This window comes from Charadrius vociferus, unplaced genomic scaffold (assembly GCF_000708025.1).
Source record: "Charadrius vociferus isolate BGI_N301 unplaced genomic scaffold, ASM70802v2 scaffold90, whole genome shotgun sequence".
Lineage (NCBI taxonomy): Eukaryota > Metazoa > Chordata > Aves > Charadriiformes > Charadriidae > Charadrius > Charadrius vociferus.
Genome location: NW_009647222.1, coordinates 84,211 through 100,638, shown reverse-complemented (window position 1 = coordinate 100,638; position 16,428 = coordinate 84,211). Strand labels below are relative to the sequence as shown.

Here is a 16,428-nt window from a genome sequence, read left to right as displayed (position 1 = left end):
TGTGCCCCTACAGTCACCTGGCTCCCCTTAGCTTCACGGCGGCAGGGGGAGCTCCCCTCTGTCACAAGGGTTCCTTGTGCCATCTCAGGTGCTTCCTCACCCTGCTCGAGGGACGCAGTCTGCCCCTTGCCTCCCCATCCCTTGGTCATTGCTGCTGTGCAGCAGCATATTCTTTTGGCTTTGAGGCAATTCCTTGCATATCTCACAGTTTACCCCCCAAGCATGGGGCTGTACTTTTAACCCTTTCAGTCTGCAGCTCCAGAGGAGACCTCACTGATATACTGTGTTTGGGGTCCCTTGCAGTTGCAGCTGGCCCTTGGTGGAAGTGAGACAGAGAGAAAGAGAAAACAAAAAACAAAAAAGGATTTGGGTGGCTTGAGGAAAAATGGACAGTGAGAGGGAATGTGTGCTTGGGGAAGGGGAAACACTGATTTTTCTAACCTGTTGTCTTCTGCAGTTCGTCTGTGTAGAAAGCATGGTGACAGCTCTTGTTGACATGTTCCCGGGAGTGTTTCGAAAGAAGGGGCGTCGGGAGCTGCTGATCCTGGCCATTGCAGTCATATGCTACCTGCTGGGCTTATTGCTGGTCACTGAGGTAAGAAAGGAGTAGCTGGGGTACAGCTGAGCACCAGAAACCCTGCTAGACTGCTCTGGAGGAGTGGGTAGAGACAGCAAGCTCATCTTTGATGCTGTTAATTATCCTTCATTTCTAATGCATTAGCTGGTGTCTCTCGCAGCCAGTGCTGCTTTTACCCTGCGTGATGCTGGTGTACTCGCTGGATAACTGAGCCTTCCAGAGAGACGGTCCCGCAGCCCAGAGACGCTGCCTGACATACAGCTTTATGCAAATACCAGGCCTGGTGGCTAAAACAAGCTGAGCTGCACAAGCAGAAGCTCTTCTAAGGGCAACGATCACTTCCCGGCTGCTATCCACAAGAAGCAGAGGGGTGGGAGGGAAGGCCGGTAGTAATGGCTGCACTGTAACCCTGCCTGAGCCAGTGGGCAGCCTGTGATCCCTGGGAGCAGAAGCAGCAGAGCGGTGTCGGCGCGATGCTATGTGCATGGTGTTTGTCCTGCTCTGCAGCTAACAGCCAAGCACCTCTTCCTGCACAGTGGTGTGGTGGGCTGTGCTGTGTGTGCAATGCACACTTGGGCCAGGGGTCTTAGGACTCCTCTGTGTTGCCTCCATGTGCTGTGTAGTGGCAGCTAATTCCTGCTAAACCTCTTAGGCGCTGCAGAATGATCCTGGGCAGCTCCCACTGTGATTGGGAGACCTTTGGGTGAAACGGCGTGAAAGGTTCCCATGGCTTTTGCATGCCCACTTGCATGGAGGCATCCTCTCCCATCGTTGCAAGATATCACCTCATACATGGTGGGATGTAACAGGGTTACTGCTCTGCTACTCTGGCAGTGTAGAGCCCTTCAGCACTATTTGAAGGCACCTGCTTGACTTGCATTGGAGAGGCTTTCTCTTTAACACATGAAAGCATGAGCGTGGAGTTATCCACTGACCTGTAGAGGTAGCTGATGGCAACTATGCAGGACTTGGCTTGAAGGCAGGGGCAGCAGGGAATCCACATGCCTCTGCCATCACAGGGCTTGGACCTTGAGCAGTATGTCAAGATGGATGCAGCAAAAATGAGGTGTCTGGATGTCCTGATCCTCAGGATCCCAGTTGCTTAGGTGCAAAGTTCTGCACTGCTACATGGTGCTTTGAAATGATACTGGAAACTTGCTAACTGGTTTAAAACAAGCAAACACACTGGCTCCTGCTCCTCTGGACATAGAAACCTTCCTAGACCAGCAGTATCCTAAAATGGGCATGAAAAGCTCTCCTGCCACCAGGCCTGACTGTCTTTTTGGGACAGATTTGGGGCAGCTCCAAGAGAAGGTCCTTCTCTCACCTGCTCTAGGTGTGGTGTTTCTGCTACTGTTCTGCTTGCCTCAGTCATTTTTCCCTCACATGGAATAGTCCTGCCATGACTTTCTCTTCTCTACCTCTCACCAGGGTGGGATGTACATCTTCCAGCTCTTTGACTACTATGCTGCCAGTGGCACGTGCCTGCTCTTCCTGGCCATTTTTGAAGTCATCTGTGTAGGATGGGTGTATGGTAAGTGGAGGGCAAAACCATGTGTTTCTCTTTCTCAAGGCAAGGATGGGGTGATAAGAAGTGGCAGTGGATAGAAAAGATCCTTAGGGGCAAAGGAATGCTGTAATTACCCTCTTTCTTGTCTGTTTTCCACTGTGTTTCCTCACAACTTGTCTTAATTGTTCCATGTTTAGAGTAGGAATGTTTTTTCCCTCTCTGAAGGTTCCTTATGTTGAACTACCTTGCTGCTCTTCCCATCTGTCCTTTGAATTAGAAAATCAGGTATAGAGGAGTGACTGCTGTTCTTTGGTCTCTGTTACCATCTGCTTACATTGTGCCTTTAGTTTAGTCCTGTCAGTTAATTTAACACAAAATGCTGGGATGCAGACTTGCTGGGTGTTACTTCTGCAACGCTTCCTGTTTGCGCGGGCTGTGGTGGCACTCCTAAAAGAAGCGGGAGGGACTGCTTTGGCTCTCAGTAAAGTCCGTAACTGAACTCCTCAGGAGTAGGATTAAACTGAGCTCCATGAACTGTCAGAAGGAAACCGACTGCTTGTTAGTCTGTGAAGTAAGAAGAGTATCCTGTGATGTCCTACAGGAGATCTCTTCCCTGCTGAATGGTGCCTGAGCACACAGGCTGCAGTTCATCACCTTGAAGCTCGCATCAAGGCTGGTGTTTTTTGGGCAAGGGGTCTAGTTGTGTGTGATGCAGAGCAGCTGCTCTCTCTCCTTAGCTTCATGAGGCTACAGGAGCTCAGTACCTGTAAGGATCATGCAAAGCTATAGTAGAACCCAGCTTAGACCAGCTCCTCAACATCCCACAATCGGGCATCTGCTGGCTTCTAGCTACACCAAGCAGCATGGCCATCCTAACATAAGGAAAAGATTTGAGGCATGAGCATCATGTTGCATCTGTTTCAATGGCCAGGAATGGATGCTCAGGAAGGAGCATAATAGCAGAAAAGTTAGCAATGATACTTTCTATGAATATTCTTCTGGCTTCTAACAAGTTATTGTAGAACCATAGAACGGTTTGTGTTGGAAGGGACCTTTAAAGGTCATCTAGTCCATCCCTCCTGCCATGGGCAGGGACATCTTTCACTAGATCAGGTTGCTCAAAGCCCCATCCACCCTGACCTTGAATACTTGCAATGATGGTGCATCCACAACTTCTCTGGGCAACCTGTTCTAGTGTCTCACCACCCTCACAGTAAAAAATTTCTTCCTTATATCCGATCTAAATCTACCCTCTTTCAGTTTAAAACCATTACCCCTTGTACTGTCACTACATTGTAAAAAGTCTCTCTCAGCCTTTCTTACAAGCTCCCTTTATATATTGAAAGGCCACAACAAGGTCTCCGTGGACCCTTTTCTTCTCCAGGCTGAACAACCCCAACTTTCTCAACATTTCTTTACAGGAGAGGTGTTCCAGCCCTCTGATTGTTTTCATGCCCATTCTCTGGATCCACTCTAACAGGTCCATGTCTTTCTTGTGCTGGGGGTCCCGGAGCCAGATGCAATGCTCAGCTTGTTTCCCAGGGATTTCCGGAGCAAGAAGTAAAATCTGTTTATTTTTTTTCTTTTGATTTTTCCAGTTGACTCAGGTAAACATTTATCATCCACAAAAATTCTGTAGCAAGGAGCTCCATGGCTTGGTCAGGTGTTGTGTGAGGAGTCACTCTCTTTTCCTTGCTTTGAATCTGCCACCTGCTAATTTCATTTGGTGACACTTTTGTCTTATTTTAGAAGAGACAGTGAACAGTCAGTCCCTGTGTGCTCTCTTTGGTGCTTACAGTTCTATAGAGGTTGCATTGGCTGTGGTGCAGCTGCTGATGAAGGGGTTAGCAGTTTCTCAAAATGCTTTATAACAGCAGTCTGGGTGGACTCACAGAATCACACAATCACAGAACAGTCAGGGTTGCCCTCTTACTGAAATGGCAGCAGGTCCAGCTGCTTGGGCTTGACCTCCAGGGAAGGCAAGAGAAGCAGATCTGCAAGAGAGATTTATTCTAGAGAGATGTCCTACAAGGGAAGCTCACCTGAAAGCTTTCAGTACCAGACCCTGGCCAGATTTTAGTTTAGAGTCCCCTACTACCCGGTCCCTGTGGGATTTATAGGCGGATGGAGATTCCCATCCATCTGTGACAGGCTTTCATCATCACCATGAAACTGAATTATGCTTTAATGTATGGACCCCCCCTGCCATTTTTAGGGTCACACAGGCCACATACATGTTCTGATGACCCGTGGAGAGGAGGAATGGCAGATAATGAGTAGGAGAGTTGATGCTGCCCCAGCAGCCTGAAAAGGGGCAGAGCAGCTGGGGACTGAGAAACGGCTCTTTCCTTCACCACCATGGGTTTTTTTGCCCCACTCCACACAGTGGGATTTTACTGTCTTGATGTTCTGCTTTACATACATTGAGCTGATTCTGGTCTGAAATGTAGTCAGAGGGCCATGGTGAGGCATCTCAGTGGAAAAAAATGTGCCTGGTGCCAATTAATGTTTTTTTCCCCGGCCTCAGAATTGGCAGGGCTGAGCCTCTTGCTTACACTGTGAAGAATTACAGCATTTTTGCTAACACAAATACGCGTTCTGAGTTTCCCCTCTCCCAGCACATACGCCAACCACCCACCACTTGGCAGCTTCCCTCTGCTGCCAGGCAGCTGCTCTCACAAAGATCTGAGGATTTCCTCGCGTACTGCTCTCTGCCTGTGAAAGGATTGCCCAGCATCGGACCTGCCGATCACATTCCCTAGAGGGAACTGCTGGAGGGTTTTTTGGTTGTTTTTTCCCCCTCTGACCTCTCCTCTCTCCCTTCCACTTTGGGACAGGCAGCCCTCATACAAGTTGGCACGGGTTTTGAGCACTGGGATTCGCAACACGGTGCCACCGAAACACGCTGCAGGGAGGATATATTCCAGGCAGTCACAGCATGCCCATTAGGATTAGCTGTTCCAGGAGAAAGCGAGTGCCTCCATCGCTGCAGGAGAGCTGGGGCTGAAACCATTAGGACTGTTTACAAAGCTAAAGCAAACTGCTGTCCGCGGGTACCTGTGGGCGGCCCTAGGGTGAACCCGTGTTGTGCTGGTATAATTCTTTCTCTCGCTCTCTTGCTCGCATGCAGCATGGCTACCAGAAGCGCCTGCCTCCTTCTGCCTGGATCCTGCCTCTCGGGCTTGCTCCAGCGGTGTGTGTATTGCCCTCTCAGATGCACCGGCTACAGGCAATCTTACATGCTTATTTATGGACCATAAGGGGCCTGCTCCGTGCACCCGGGTGCGCAGTCGTTGCAGTGCCACAACATCTCTGCTGCCGGCATTTTGCACAGGTTGGGCGCAGGTGTTGATGCTGCAGGTTTGAGACAGAGAGGGAGCAGTTACAAGCCCCGGCATAGAGCTAGGGTCATCACCTATCGAAATCCTGTGGATGAAATTGGATATAGAGGAATGCAAATAAAGGCAGCTTGGGAGAAAAGGTTTAAAAAACAAAAAAATCATTCTTCATAGATTCCAAACTGGCAGATCTGTGAAACTCACTGTTTCCGGACATTGTAAAACTAAAATAAAATCTTTGTCCCTTTCAGTTTGGGTATCACTTGCTGTTGTTGTAAGCTACATAAAATGAGAAGGGCTCCATAAGGACAAGACATAAAGATGTAAGCAAATTTCTAGTTGGGTTCATGTGAAATTTATTCCCATGAATTTATGTAGCAAAATTAAATGATTTGTCAGAAAAGCATGCAACAGCTTTGAAGGTATATGGGATTAGTCAGCACAAGAGAAGTACTACCAGCATATATGGATAACTGCCCTGTGCTTGCATTCTATTCTTCCTTGTCTTGGGATATTTGGGATAACACCAAACCTCTTTGTTCATTCCAACAAAAATCTCTTTGGGGAAATCTTTATGGTTTTCTCTGCAGGAGCTTTACCTAATCCTTCTAATGTGTGGGGAAGGAAAGGGAACTGCATGTGTCCTCCAGCTCCTAATTTGCTCAAAAAAACAATGTTGAGTGATTGAACGGATGAGTTCTTAAGCTTGATTACTTTGTCATCTGCCCACGAAACATAGAGCATGTAAAACCTCCTGTTCGTATACTCTCTGAGGACGTTCATGTCAGTCCCCATTGTGTTTCATTGCATCACCTACTGACTGCCACAGTGGCTGTGGGAATGCAGGACCTGATGATGGTTGTACTACAGAGAACAGGGATAAGGACAGGTAGCACACCGTAACTAGCAGCCTAAGTTTTTTTCTTGGTGGAGGATGGACATCTGTTGTTTCTTACGTTTTGCTTGGCATCTTTGTATTTCTTTAATTGCTGTGTATCTTCCTAGATCCAAATTTGCTGTGAAACTTTGGCTTCCACAAAGTCGTATTATGAATGAATTTGTCTGTCATATGTCTGACATCACAGTGTGTTTCTGTGGAAACACTATGTATAAGAGACTGTGCTATACTCTCATATTCTAAACTGCCAGTCACATCATTTTTATCTCTCTCCTTTTTTTTTTTTCCACCCTGTGGAAGATTTTGGCTTCTTGGCAAAATAAATTTTTTATACCATCTCCCTTTAATCCCCAGTATATTTTTGGAAATGCTATCTGAAGCCTCATGATATTTGCAGCTTGGAAATTTAGGGTTCTGTTCTCTGGTGTAGGCTGGGCTCCCACACAAGCCTGTGTGTCCCTTGATATGCCATAGCTTGTTGACTGTGCTTGAGGCTACTTGTTAACTTGCCAACTCAAGATGGGAACCATGAGGTGTTCAAAGAACCTGCACCACCCCACCCCCCCCCAGCCTAAATACTTCAAAAAGCTGGGTTTAAAAGAGCTTTCCTGCAAACATTAGTCATGGGGTATAGAAAATAATGCAAAGAATTACAAAAAAGAGAAGCACACATAATGTGCTTTTGTAGAATTCATATATTTAAAGGAAACATAATACAGGGATTCAATTCTAAGACATAAAAAACACAAACCAAAATAAAATTCACCACTAAACAAGAGGAGTTAGAGATGTACGCACACCTGTAGGGTTATGATCTTATTGGCAGAGATGTGCTGGGATGGCTCCTGTCACTGGAGTGTTGGAATGGAAGGATACAGGCTCTTCAGGAGGCACAGGCAGGGGAGATGAGGAGGAGGTGTCGCCCTCTATGTTAATGACCAACTGGAGTGCATGGAGCTCTGCCTGGTGATGGGTGAGGAGCCAGCTGAGAGCTTATGGGTCAGGATTGAAGGGAGGGCAGGGACAGGTGATGTTACAGTGGGGGTCTGCTACAGGCCACCGGACCAGGAAGACCAAGCGGATGAGGCCCTCTATAGACAGATAAGAGTAGCCTCACATTCACAAGCGCTGGTCCTCATGGGGGACTTCAGCCACCCCGATTTCTATTGGAGGTGCAACACAGCAGGGCATCAGCAATCCAGGGGATTCCTGGAACATGTCGATGATAACTTCCTTCTCCAAGTGACAGAAGAGCCAACGAGGAGAGGTGGTATACCGGACCTTTTTCTCACCAACAAGGAAGGGCTGGTGGGGAATGTGAAGGTCAAGGGCAGCCTTGGCTGCAGTGACCATGAAATGGTGGCGTTCAAGATCCTTAGGGCAGCGAGGAGGGCACACAGTAAGCTTGCTACTTCAGAAGAGTAGACTTTGGCCTCTTCATGGATCTACTTGGTAGAGTACCATGGGATAAAGCCCTGGAGGGAAGAGGGGCCCAAGGAAGCTGGTTAATGCTCAGGAGCTATGCATCCCAACAAAGAGGAAGTCAGGCAAAAATGCCAAGAGCCCTGCATGGATGAACAGGAGCTTCTGGACAAACTCAAAGACAAAAAGGAAGTCTACAGAGGGTAGAAGCAAGGACAGGTATCCTGGAAGGCATACAGAGAAATTGTCTGAGCAGCCAGGGATCAGGTTAGGAAAGTTAAAGACCAGATAGAATTAAATCTGACCAGGGATGTCAAGGGTGACAAGAAAAGCTTCTACAGGTACATCAGCAATAAAAGGAAAACTAGGGAAAACGTTGGCCCTCTCCAGAAGGAAATGGGAGACCTGGTTACCCAGGATATGGAGAAGGCTGAGGTGCTCAATAACTTTTTTGCCTTGGTCTTCGCTGGCAAGTGCTCTAGCCACACTGCCCAAGTTGTAGAAGGCAAAGACAGGGACAGGGAGAATGGAGAACTGCTTACTCTAGAAGATCAGGTTTGAAGCTATCTAGGGAACCTGAAAGTACCCAAGTCTGTGGGACCTGATGAGATGCATCCCTGGGTCCTGAGGGAACTTGTGGATGAAGTTGCTAAGCCACTATCCATCATATTTGAGAAGTTGTGGCAGTCTGGTGAAGTTCTCACTGACTGGAAGAGGGGAAATGTAACCCCCATTTTTAAAAACGGAAAAAAGAGGAAGACCTGGGGAACTACAGGCCAGTCAGTCTCACCTCTGTGCCTGGCAAGATCATGGAGCAGATCCTCCTGGAAACTATGCTAAACAACATGGAAAATAAGGAGGTGATTGGTGACAGCTAACATGGCTTCACTAAGGGCAAATCGTGCCTGACAAATTTGGTGGCCTTCTGTAATGGGATTACAGTGTTTATGGATAAGGGAAGAGCACTGATGTCATCTACCTCCACTTGTACAAAGCATTTGACACTGTCCTGCATGACATCCTTGTCTCTAAATTGGAAAGACACGGATCTGATGTATGGACCACTCAGTGGATAAGGAACTGGCGGGATGGCTGCACTCAAAGAGTTGCGGTCAACAGCTTGATGTCTGAGTGGAGATCAGTCATGAGTGGTGTTCCTTAGGGTTCAGTATTGGGACTTAACCGGTGCTGTTTAACATCTCTGTCAGTGACATGGACAGTGAAATTGACTGCACCCTCAGCAAGTTTGCCGATGACACCTAGCTGTGTGGCGTGGTCAAAACGCTAGAGGGAAGGGGTGCCACCCAGAGGGACCTGGCCAGGCTAGAGTGGTGGGCCCCTGCCAACCTCACGGAATTCAACAAGGCCAAGTGCAAGGTCCTGCACCTGGTTCAGGGCAATCCCAAGCACAAATCCAGGCTGTGTGGAGAATGGATTGAGAGCAGGCCTGAGGAGGACTTGGGGGTGTTGGTGGATGAGAAGCTCAATATGAGCCAGCAATGTGCGCTTGCAGCCCAGAAAGCCAACTGCATCCTGGCCTGCATCAAAAAAAGCATGGCCAGCAGGTTGAGGGAGGTGATTCTGCCCCTCTGCTCTTGTGAGACCCCACCTGAAGTACTGTGTCCAGCTCTGGAGCACTCAACACAAGAAGGACATGGAGCTGTTCGAGCAAGTCCAGAGGAGGACCATGAAGATGATCAGAGGGCTGGAGCACCTCTCCTATGAAGACAGGCTGAGAGAGTTGTGGTTGTTCAGCCTGGAGAAGAGAAGGCTCCAGGGAGACCTTATAGCAGCCTTCCAGTATCTGAAGAGGGCCTACAAGAAAGCTGGGGAAGGACTTTTTACAAGGCCTTGTAGTGATAGGATGAGGGAGAATGGTTTTAAACTGAAAGAGGGTAGATTAAGATTAATATAAGGAAGAAATTCTTTACTGTGAGGGTGGTGAGGCACTGGAACAGTTTGCCCAGAAAAGTTGTAGATGCCCCAACCCTGGAAATGTTCAAGGCCAGGTTGGATGGGGCTTTGAGCAACCTGGTCTAGTTGGAGGTGCCCCTGCCCATGGCAGGGGGGTTGAAACTAGATGATCTTTAAGGTCCCTTCCAACCCAAACCATTACATGATTCTACGAAACCCTAAACACTCGCAAGTGTGGTCAGTAGTCTAGGCACATATTTTGCCTACCCCAGCCTTCTGGTGTTAAGATGCAAAGAAGCCAGGTCTCATCACAATTGCAGGTGGGAACCGTGGCATGACCATGAGTTCACAACTGGATGAACACCTCTAAAGGCAGAGCCCTTTATCAGCTAAGCACTGTGATAAAAATTCAATAAGATAAATGCACTGTTATGTCATCACAGAGGTGCTTAACTGGTAACCCTTTTTCTGGACAGGCTAACTCAATTTTTTTTTTGTCTAATATCATTGCCCTATTTTACCTGAGGCATCTGATATAGTACATCTGGTTAGCTATAGTCTGGAAGATGTTAGGGCATCTTATGAACGACTTTTTGATTCTTCGTCATTTCACATCTCTTTTGGGCCAACATTAGGCACTTGATCCTTGAAGATATTCTAGAGCTTACAACAAGGTCTGCTGAAGCCCATCTGTGTTACATTGTCTCATCTATATACAATTGCATATATTTCCTCTTTGTACTTTGGGTTGGGAAGAGTCAGTGGTTAGGGTCTGGCCAGTGGCAGGACTTTTAGATGCTCTTCAGATATATATCCCACTCTGGTGTGCCATGAGATTCAGGTGGGTCACACATACTGTGAAAAACGTGATCTAGTAAGTGAAACTAATGAGAAGGAGGTAAGGCACGCACAGGACAGCTCCCATTGGAGAGTACAGCAGCACTGGGAGATGGAAGATTTGGGTTCCAGCAGAGTTTGAATTGCCAGGTGTTCTGGGTTTAGGCCAAAAATAAAATATTCTGTGGAAAGCAGGGTCTTAATGACAGAGGAAATGCCCAGCTCAGTGAGGATTCTTGACATGACTTCCTTGGTGTGCCAATCTGGTTACAAAGGGAGGGGTTTGTTGGGTGTGCCCCACACTGTTCCTTTTAGCACTCTGGGCTCACACAATCCTGTATGCTCAACCTGCAAGAGCTTTCCCTTGCTGACCGATAAACCAGGCACCCCTTCTTGCCTCGTGCCGGTCCTTACCAGCTCTTAGTGGCCCATGGGCTGCATCCTCTCACTTACAGCTGCTGCTGTCTGAGGGACAGGGCATTTCTTCTGTGTCAAGCTTTCTGATAACTTACGGCTGAAGTTAAAAACCTTCATCTGTGTTTAGCCACAGATGGGCCTTTTCAATGCCAGAAAAGCCTCTTACCTGCTGCTACATTACTAGGATAGCTGTGTTTTTGCCAGGAGTAAACACTGAGGATAAAGAGGGTTGGGGTCTGATGTGAACAGTGGTCGAAGAAAACAACAACGATCTGACCTCTGACTTTGTCTCTGTGCTGGCTGGTGGCCAAGGTGCCAACCGCTTCTACGACAACATTGAGGACATGATTGGTTTCCGGCCATGGCCCTTGATCAAGATATGCTGGCTGGTGTTCACACCGGGTCTGTGCTTGGTAAGTGCAATTATGACAACATGCATACTATTCTGGGTCCCTAGGTTCTCAGTAGAAAAGGTTGATTTGTCTTCAAGGTACTGCTGTAATTTTTTTCAAACTGCTATGGAGAAGTAGAAGCTTGTCCATAGCTGAGTAGGCAATTTATTTCCTTTGTAAAACCTTATCTTTTGCCTGGAAAATTAATTGAGCCTGAAAAGCCACTTGTTTACTGTGAAGGCAAAGGGAAATGTATCCTCAGAGTCTGGAGAGGCTTGGTCAAATTACATTTAAATAGAAGACCAGCGAGAATTACCCTGTTCTGAAATACGTGATTCAGCCTGTGTTCCTGTGACCTCCCATGGTTCAGAAATATCTTTGCATGGCCATTTGCTTCCTATGTTATTAAATCTCTTTTAAAACTTCTGTGACAACTGTGTTTAAAGAAAATGCACCGTAAGTCAGGTGAGTTCTTGCCTGTTTTGAGTTTATGTCGAGTCTTGCTCTTTTGACTTTTACATGATTTTTGAGCCAAATTCTGCTCCTGCATCTGATGTTGAGAGTTGTTTTCTTTGACCTCAATCGGAACACAGATGGGATCTGTGGCCACAGCTTACAAAAGATTTCTAGTCCTTTGTTCTCAGGCTCCAGCAGGAGTTGAATACCAGGGAAATTTTCAAAGCAAGCCTGAGCCAGCCCAAACCATCTCAGAGCTCTGTGGCTAGAGAGCTCCAAGAGGGGTAAATATGTGCCCCGTGGTACTTCTGGAGGGCTTCTGCCAGGGACAACAACAATTCCCAACTTTGATATGAATATATGGCTGTCTCAGTGTTGCTGGACCCTCAAAGATGCTGCCAACTTAGCTTAGGTTGAACCCTTACAAAGCCTGAAGGCTTTACACTGCAGAGAAGCCTGGCCCTGGCTCTGAGATAACGCCTTGTGTGGTCAGCATGCACCACGCTCTGCCTCGCCGCAGCTAGCAAGGTCCATGCTAGCTCATACAAGACATCACGCTCATTGCCACCCAGCCAGTGCTTTCAGGGTGGCCAGGCTGGCCAGCTTTTCTGCTCCCTTTGCTCTGGCTACATCTATGTTTTCTGCTCCTCAGGCGGTCTTCCTGTTTTCCCTGATCAAGTACACACCCTTGAAATACAACAATTTCTACGTGTACCCGCCCTGGGGCTACGTGGTGGGCTGGCTGATGGCTCTCTACTCCATGGTCTGCATTCCTGTCTACGCCATCTTCATCCTCCTGAAAACCAAAGGACCCCTGAAGCAGGTACTGGGATTGTGGTTACTGGGTGAGTTGCTACTGCTTCCCCAAGAAGGCTTATGGGAAGGGCCTCAGGGAAGATGTACGTGGCACATTTCTCCTCTGAGAAGGCAAGGTGGGTGAGAGTGGCCCTTGCCCAGACTGACCCATAGCTCTTGCTAGCAATTTGGGGGGCTTGGAGAGTCTCAGCACAGCTTCCAGGGTGATCATCAAATGTCCAGAGTCTCTCATGCGATGTTGCACTACCATGCTCAGTGCAATATGTAGACATATGCAGAGCATCTCTAGCACTGTCTCTACTGGATGGCAGAGGACCTCCTCAGTGTGGACTCCCTGAGGTGACAGGCTGATTGATTTGATTTATGGTTCAGGTGGTCTTGCTGGCTGTGTAAGTAAAGATGGCATGCCACCACCTTTGCCTCCTCTTTCATTATGGAATAGTACCAGTGCAAACCAGGTGCAAAAACAGGATCTGTGCTTCTTGTCCCTTGCCCCTGCTCCCCTTTTATTCCTAGGTCAGGACTGTGTTATTTTCTCTGAATAAATGACATGTGGCTATTAAAGAGGACATGCTCACAGAGCTGTAAAAGTCTGCCCTGTGCCATGCCCAAGTGTGTCCTCTTTCACTGTAGACACCTTGTGCTAGGAAGAAATGTGCCTAGGAAGATGGTGTCATAGAGATGACACCGAACCCACAAAGAAAGACCTGAGTGATGTACAGTACATATAAGTGTCTGCATGATTTATCTTCTGGTCCTTCCCCATCCTCACCGACTGTAGGCTCATCTGCAGCTGGTTGGGGTGGGGAAGAGGTGAACAGGGCATGGGAGCATCCCTGTGACTGTGGTGTAGGTGTGACAGTCACATTGTGTGGTTATGGGGAGGAGGAAAGTGCACTGCCAACACAGCCAGGGGTGGGCTGGGTGCATGATGTCCTTGTTGGCTCCATTGCCTCAGGGAAGGTGAATCTGTGCCCATGGGGGCTCTTATTTGCAGGCTGGGAGATGTGACTTAATAGGGAGTGACAGGAATAGTGGCAGAGCTGGCTAATACCCATCTCAGGCTCAGGACAAGACACAGCGCAATACCCAGACAGGAATGACAGCGATGAAAGTCTTCGGTGACACCGTGAGAGGAGCATAAGCCGTGCAAGCAAGGAGGTGGAGGAGAAGTACAATGCTATGAAATAGTTCTTGTTTAGTTGCCTTTGGCCCTTGGTCCTTCTGGTTGCTGTTGTTGACCGTGAAGAGATGACAAGGTTGGGAGGGAGCTGGGAGCTGTATACCTCCCAGTGTGAAGACCTCCAGGTGAATCTTGCGCCAAGGTGCTGTGATGTGATTTGCTCCAAGTTCAGACCTTGAGTCCTGCCTCTTACAGCCCTCTCCCGTGCTTTGGTCCATTTAGCAGTAATGTATCTGTCCTTTCCTGTGGCCAGTTTGAGGAGTTTGACTGGGTGGCACAACATGTCTGACTCCCCACAGCTCAGAGGTTTCATATGTGTAAATGAGGGACGGAAGCTGTCAGTGAAGTAATTGCCCCGATATCCTGCCTGCTAAACAAGCAACATTTCTCACCTGTTGCAAAGTGCTTTGAGCCTTTGGACTGAAATGTTGTTGTGAGTAGTGTTAATGCTTATTTTACAGCACATGTGAGGAATTGATTTGGCCAATTTCAGGTTGAGAGTTTTTATATTTGCTGTGGTTTAGATGATACGAGTTGTAATTTCCAGGGACTTCTCAGTTACATTAGTACAAAGAAACTTCCAAGGATGTGGTTTAGGCATGTAGGAAGGAATCAGCTGCTAAGCCTGGGTTGATTCAGGGGAGAATCAAAGCCAACTGCTCGATGCCTCCTGGAATAGTAGCTCCTGTTTTGAAAACAGGTTTTCTCAAAATATACCCGTTCCCTTTTTCCAGTCACACCCCAGAAATGTAGTAATTTCCTGACACAGATGCTTCCAGGAACAGCGCCTTTCAACTGAATATTGCAAACCATTCACTGAAAGCAAGTTTGTAATTGCTAATTATGATCAGTCACTGCAACAAACTGATTCCTCTTGTTACACTTGACTGACCAAGAAACACAAATGTTGTTTGCTAATGTGTCTGATTAAGACAGCTCAAGCTCCAAAGACTGAAAACTCACAATGAACTGCTCACAGAGCAGCTGCAGGCCAAGGCTGATTTCAGAAATCATCAGGCAAATATTTTTGAATAAATGAGCAAAATCCAGGATTCTGGCAGGCACTTCACGAGGAGTGGAAGCACTGAAATTAATCCAACGAGTCATGGACGAATGGCCTGCTCTGCTTGTGATGCACTCTGCAAGGGAGGAGTGTGCACTTGTGATGGAAAAAGTTAGCAACAGTCAAAGTCGGTGTTCAGCAGCGAAGTGATACACTGGCCCATGGAGCCAGGCACCTGGCTGCAAGATGCTGTGTATTACTGGGCTTTGGGAGGTGCCTAAGTGCTCAGGAAGGTGTGTGGTACCAGAGGGGTTTCAAAAAACTGGAAGAGAAAGACCAGAAGTTCACATCAGCTCTCTCTGTGGGCCAGCACCTTTTGCCCAAAGAGCTCCAAGTTCTTTGCATTTTTTTAGGGATAGGTTGCCCCAAAGCTGAGACACCACTAGTGTATGTGTGTGGGGGATATTGCAGAGGACGGGGGAGCTAATGGCAGACAGCTGCCCTACAGCCCCTGTCTGCACCACCGCAGTCTGTCTGGCTGCGAGAGGGAGCTGGGGTGACCTGGGGGCAGGAAACAGCCTGTGGAAGGGCTGACTTACCAGGGAAGTGCCACTGTGGTAGGTGTCACCTGCCACCCTGTTTCGGACCATAGCCGGAGGCGCCCAGCACTTTCTGATAGCCAGACTATTTGGAAGGCTTCACAGCTCCCACCAAAGTAAGTGCAAAGCACAGCTACTTGGCATAGGGAAAAAAAGAAGGGCTTTACGGTGGTTTTTCCATCGCCATAGAAAATGTCCGTGGGGCTTAATTGCTAACATCCTTTCTCCCAGAAACATGTCTGTGAGGAGCCCTGTACGTTGGGCTGTCAGTCCACAGGCTGGGTTTGAGCCCATAGGTGGAATAATTCTCATGGAGAGCAGCTAAAGTAAGCCTGCTCTCCTCCCTCCCCCTTTCACAGCCATTCGGCAGGAGAGGAGCAGGGAGCTGGGAGCGTTAGCTCTCTAGGTGCCTTTGCCCCCAGCAATGGTTGTGGATCACTATTGGGTGTCGGTTTGTTTATCAGCTTAATTAAGAGAGACTTCCCCTCCACAGCGGCTGACACAGCTGATTTCCCCAGCGGAGGATCTGCCGCAGCCAAAGAAGCACGTGGTGGGTCTGTCCGACCTGAAACGCAAGGGATGGTGCCCTCCGGTCCAGGAGGTGCTCAGCATCACAGAGAGAGAAACCCACTTCTAAGACACGGGGGAAGTCTCCTCCATACCCTGGACTGATTTGCTCTCTCCTTCCTGAAGTGGTTTCTTTTCTCTCCTGGGCTCTTCTCATCGCTCCTTCACGCCTGAGACAGAAGCATCTGGGACACCCTCTCCTTCCAGCCAGCTGGTTGCACCCACCAGGGACAGTATTTCTTTTGCCTCCCTAGGGACAACTCTCCCTTGTCAGCAGCTGGGGAGCAAGCAACATGCTTTTGTCAGAAGTGTCCTCCAGTACTGACACTGGTGGGGGTGAGAAAAACAACGTATTAACAAAAAGAAAAAAGAAAAAAAAAAAAAAAAAAAAAGCGGTCATGTTTGGAGGAGGAAAGGAAACCACAGTGGTGAGAGAGAGCAGAGAATAAAGGTGTGCAGGAGCAAAGTTAGGGATGCAAAGGCACAAAACGATGGGGCG

The 16,428-nt window shown here is 48.0% G+C and overlaps 1 protein-coding gene across 1 annotated transcript in view; it reads left to right on the top strand.

Annotated features, from left to right (window-relative positions):
• The window catches only part of SLC6A12 (solute carrier family 6 (neurotransmitter transporter), member 12), a 49,172-nt gene extending 33,173 nt beyond the window's left edge, over positions 1-15,999 (top strand). Inside the window, exons 12-16 of the mRNA XM_009879618.1 lie at positions 458-595; positions 2,009-2,111; positions 11,226-11,326; positions 12,414-12,584; positions 15,856-15,999. Coding sequence (XP_009877920.1) covers positions 458-595; positions 2,009-2,111; positions 11,226-11,326; positions 12,414-12,584; positions 15,856-15,999 — 657 coding nt within the window. The remainder of the gene's footprint in view (positions 1-457; positions 596-2,008; positions 2,112-11,225; positions 11,327-12,413; positions 12,585-15,855) is intronic.
• Positions 16,000-16,428: the final 429 nt, after the last annotated feature.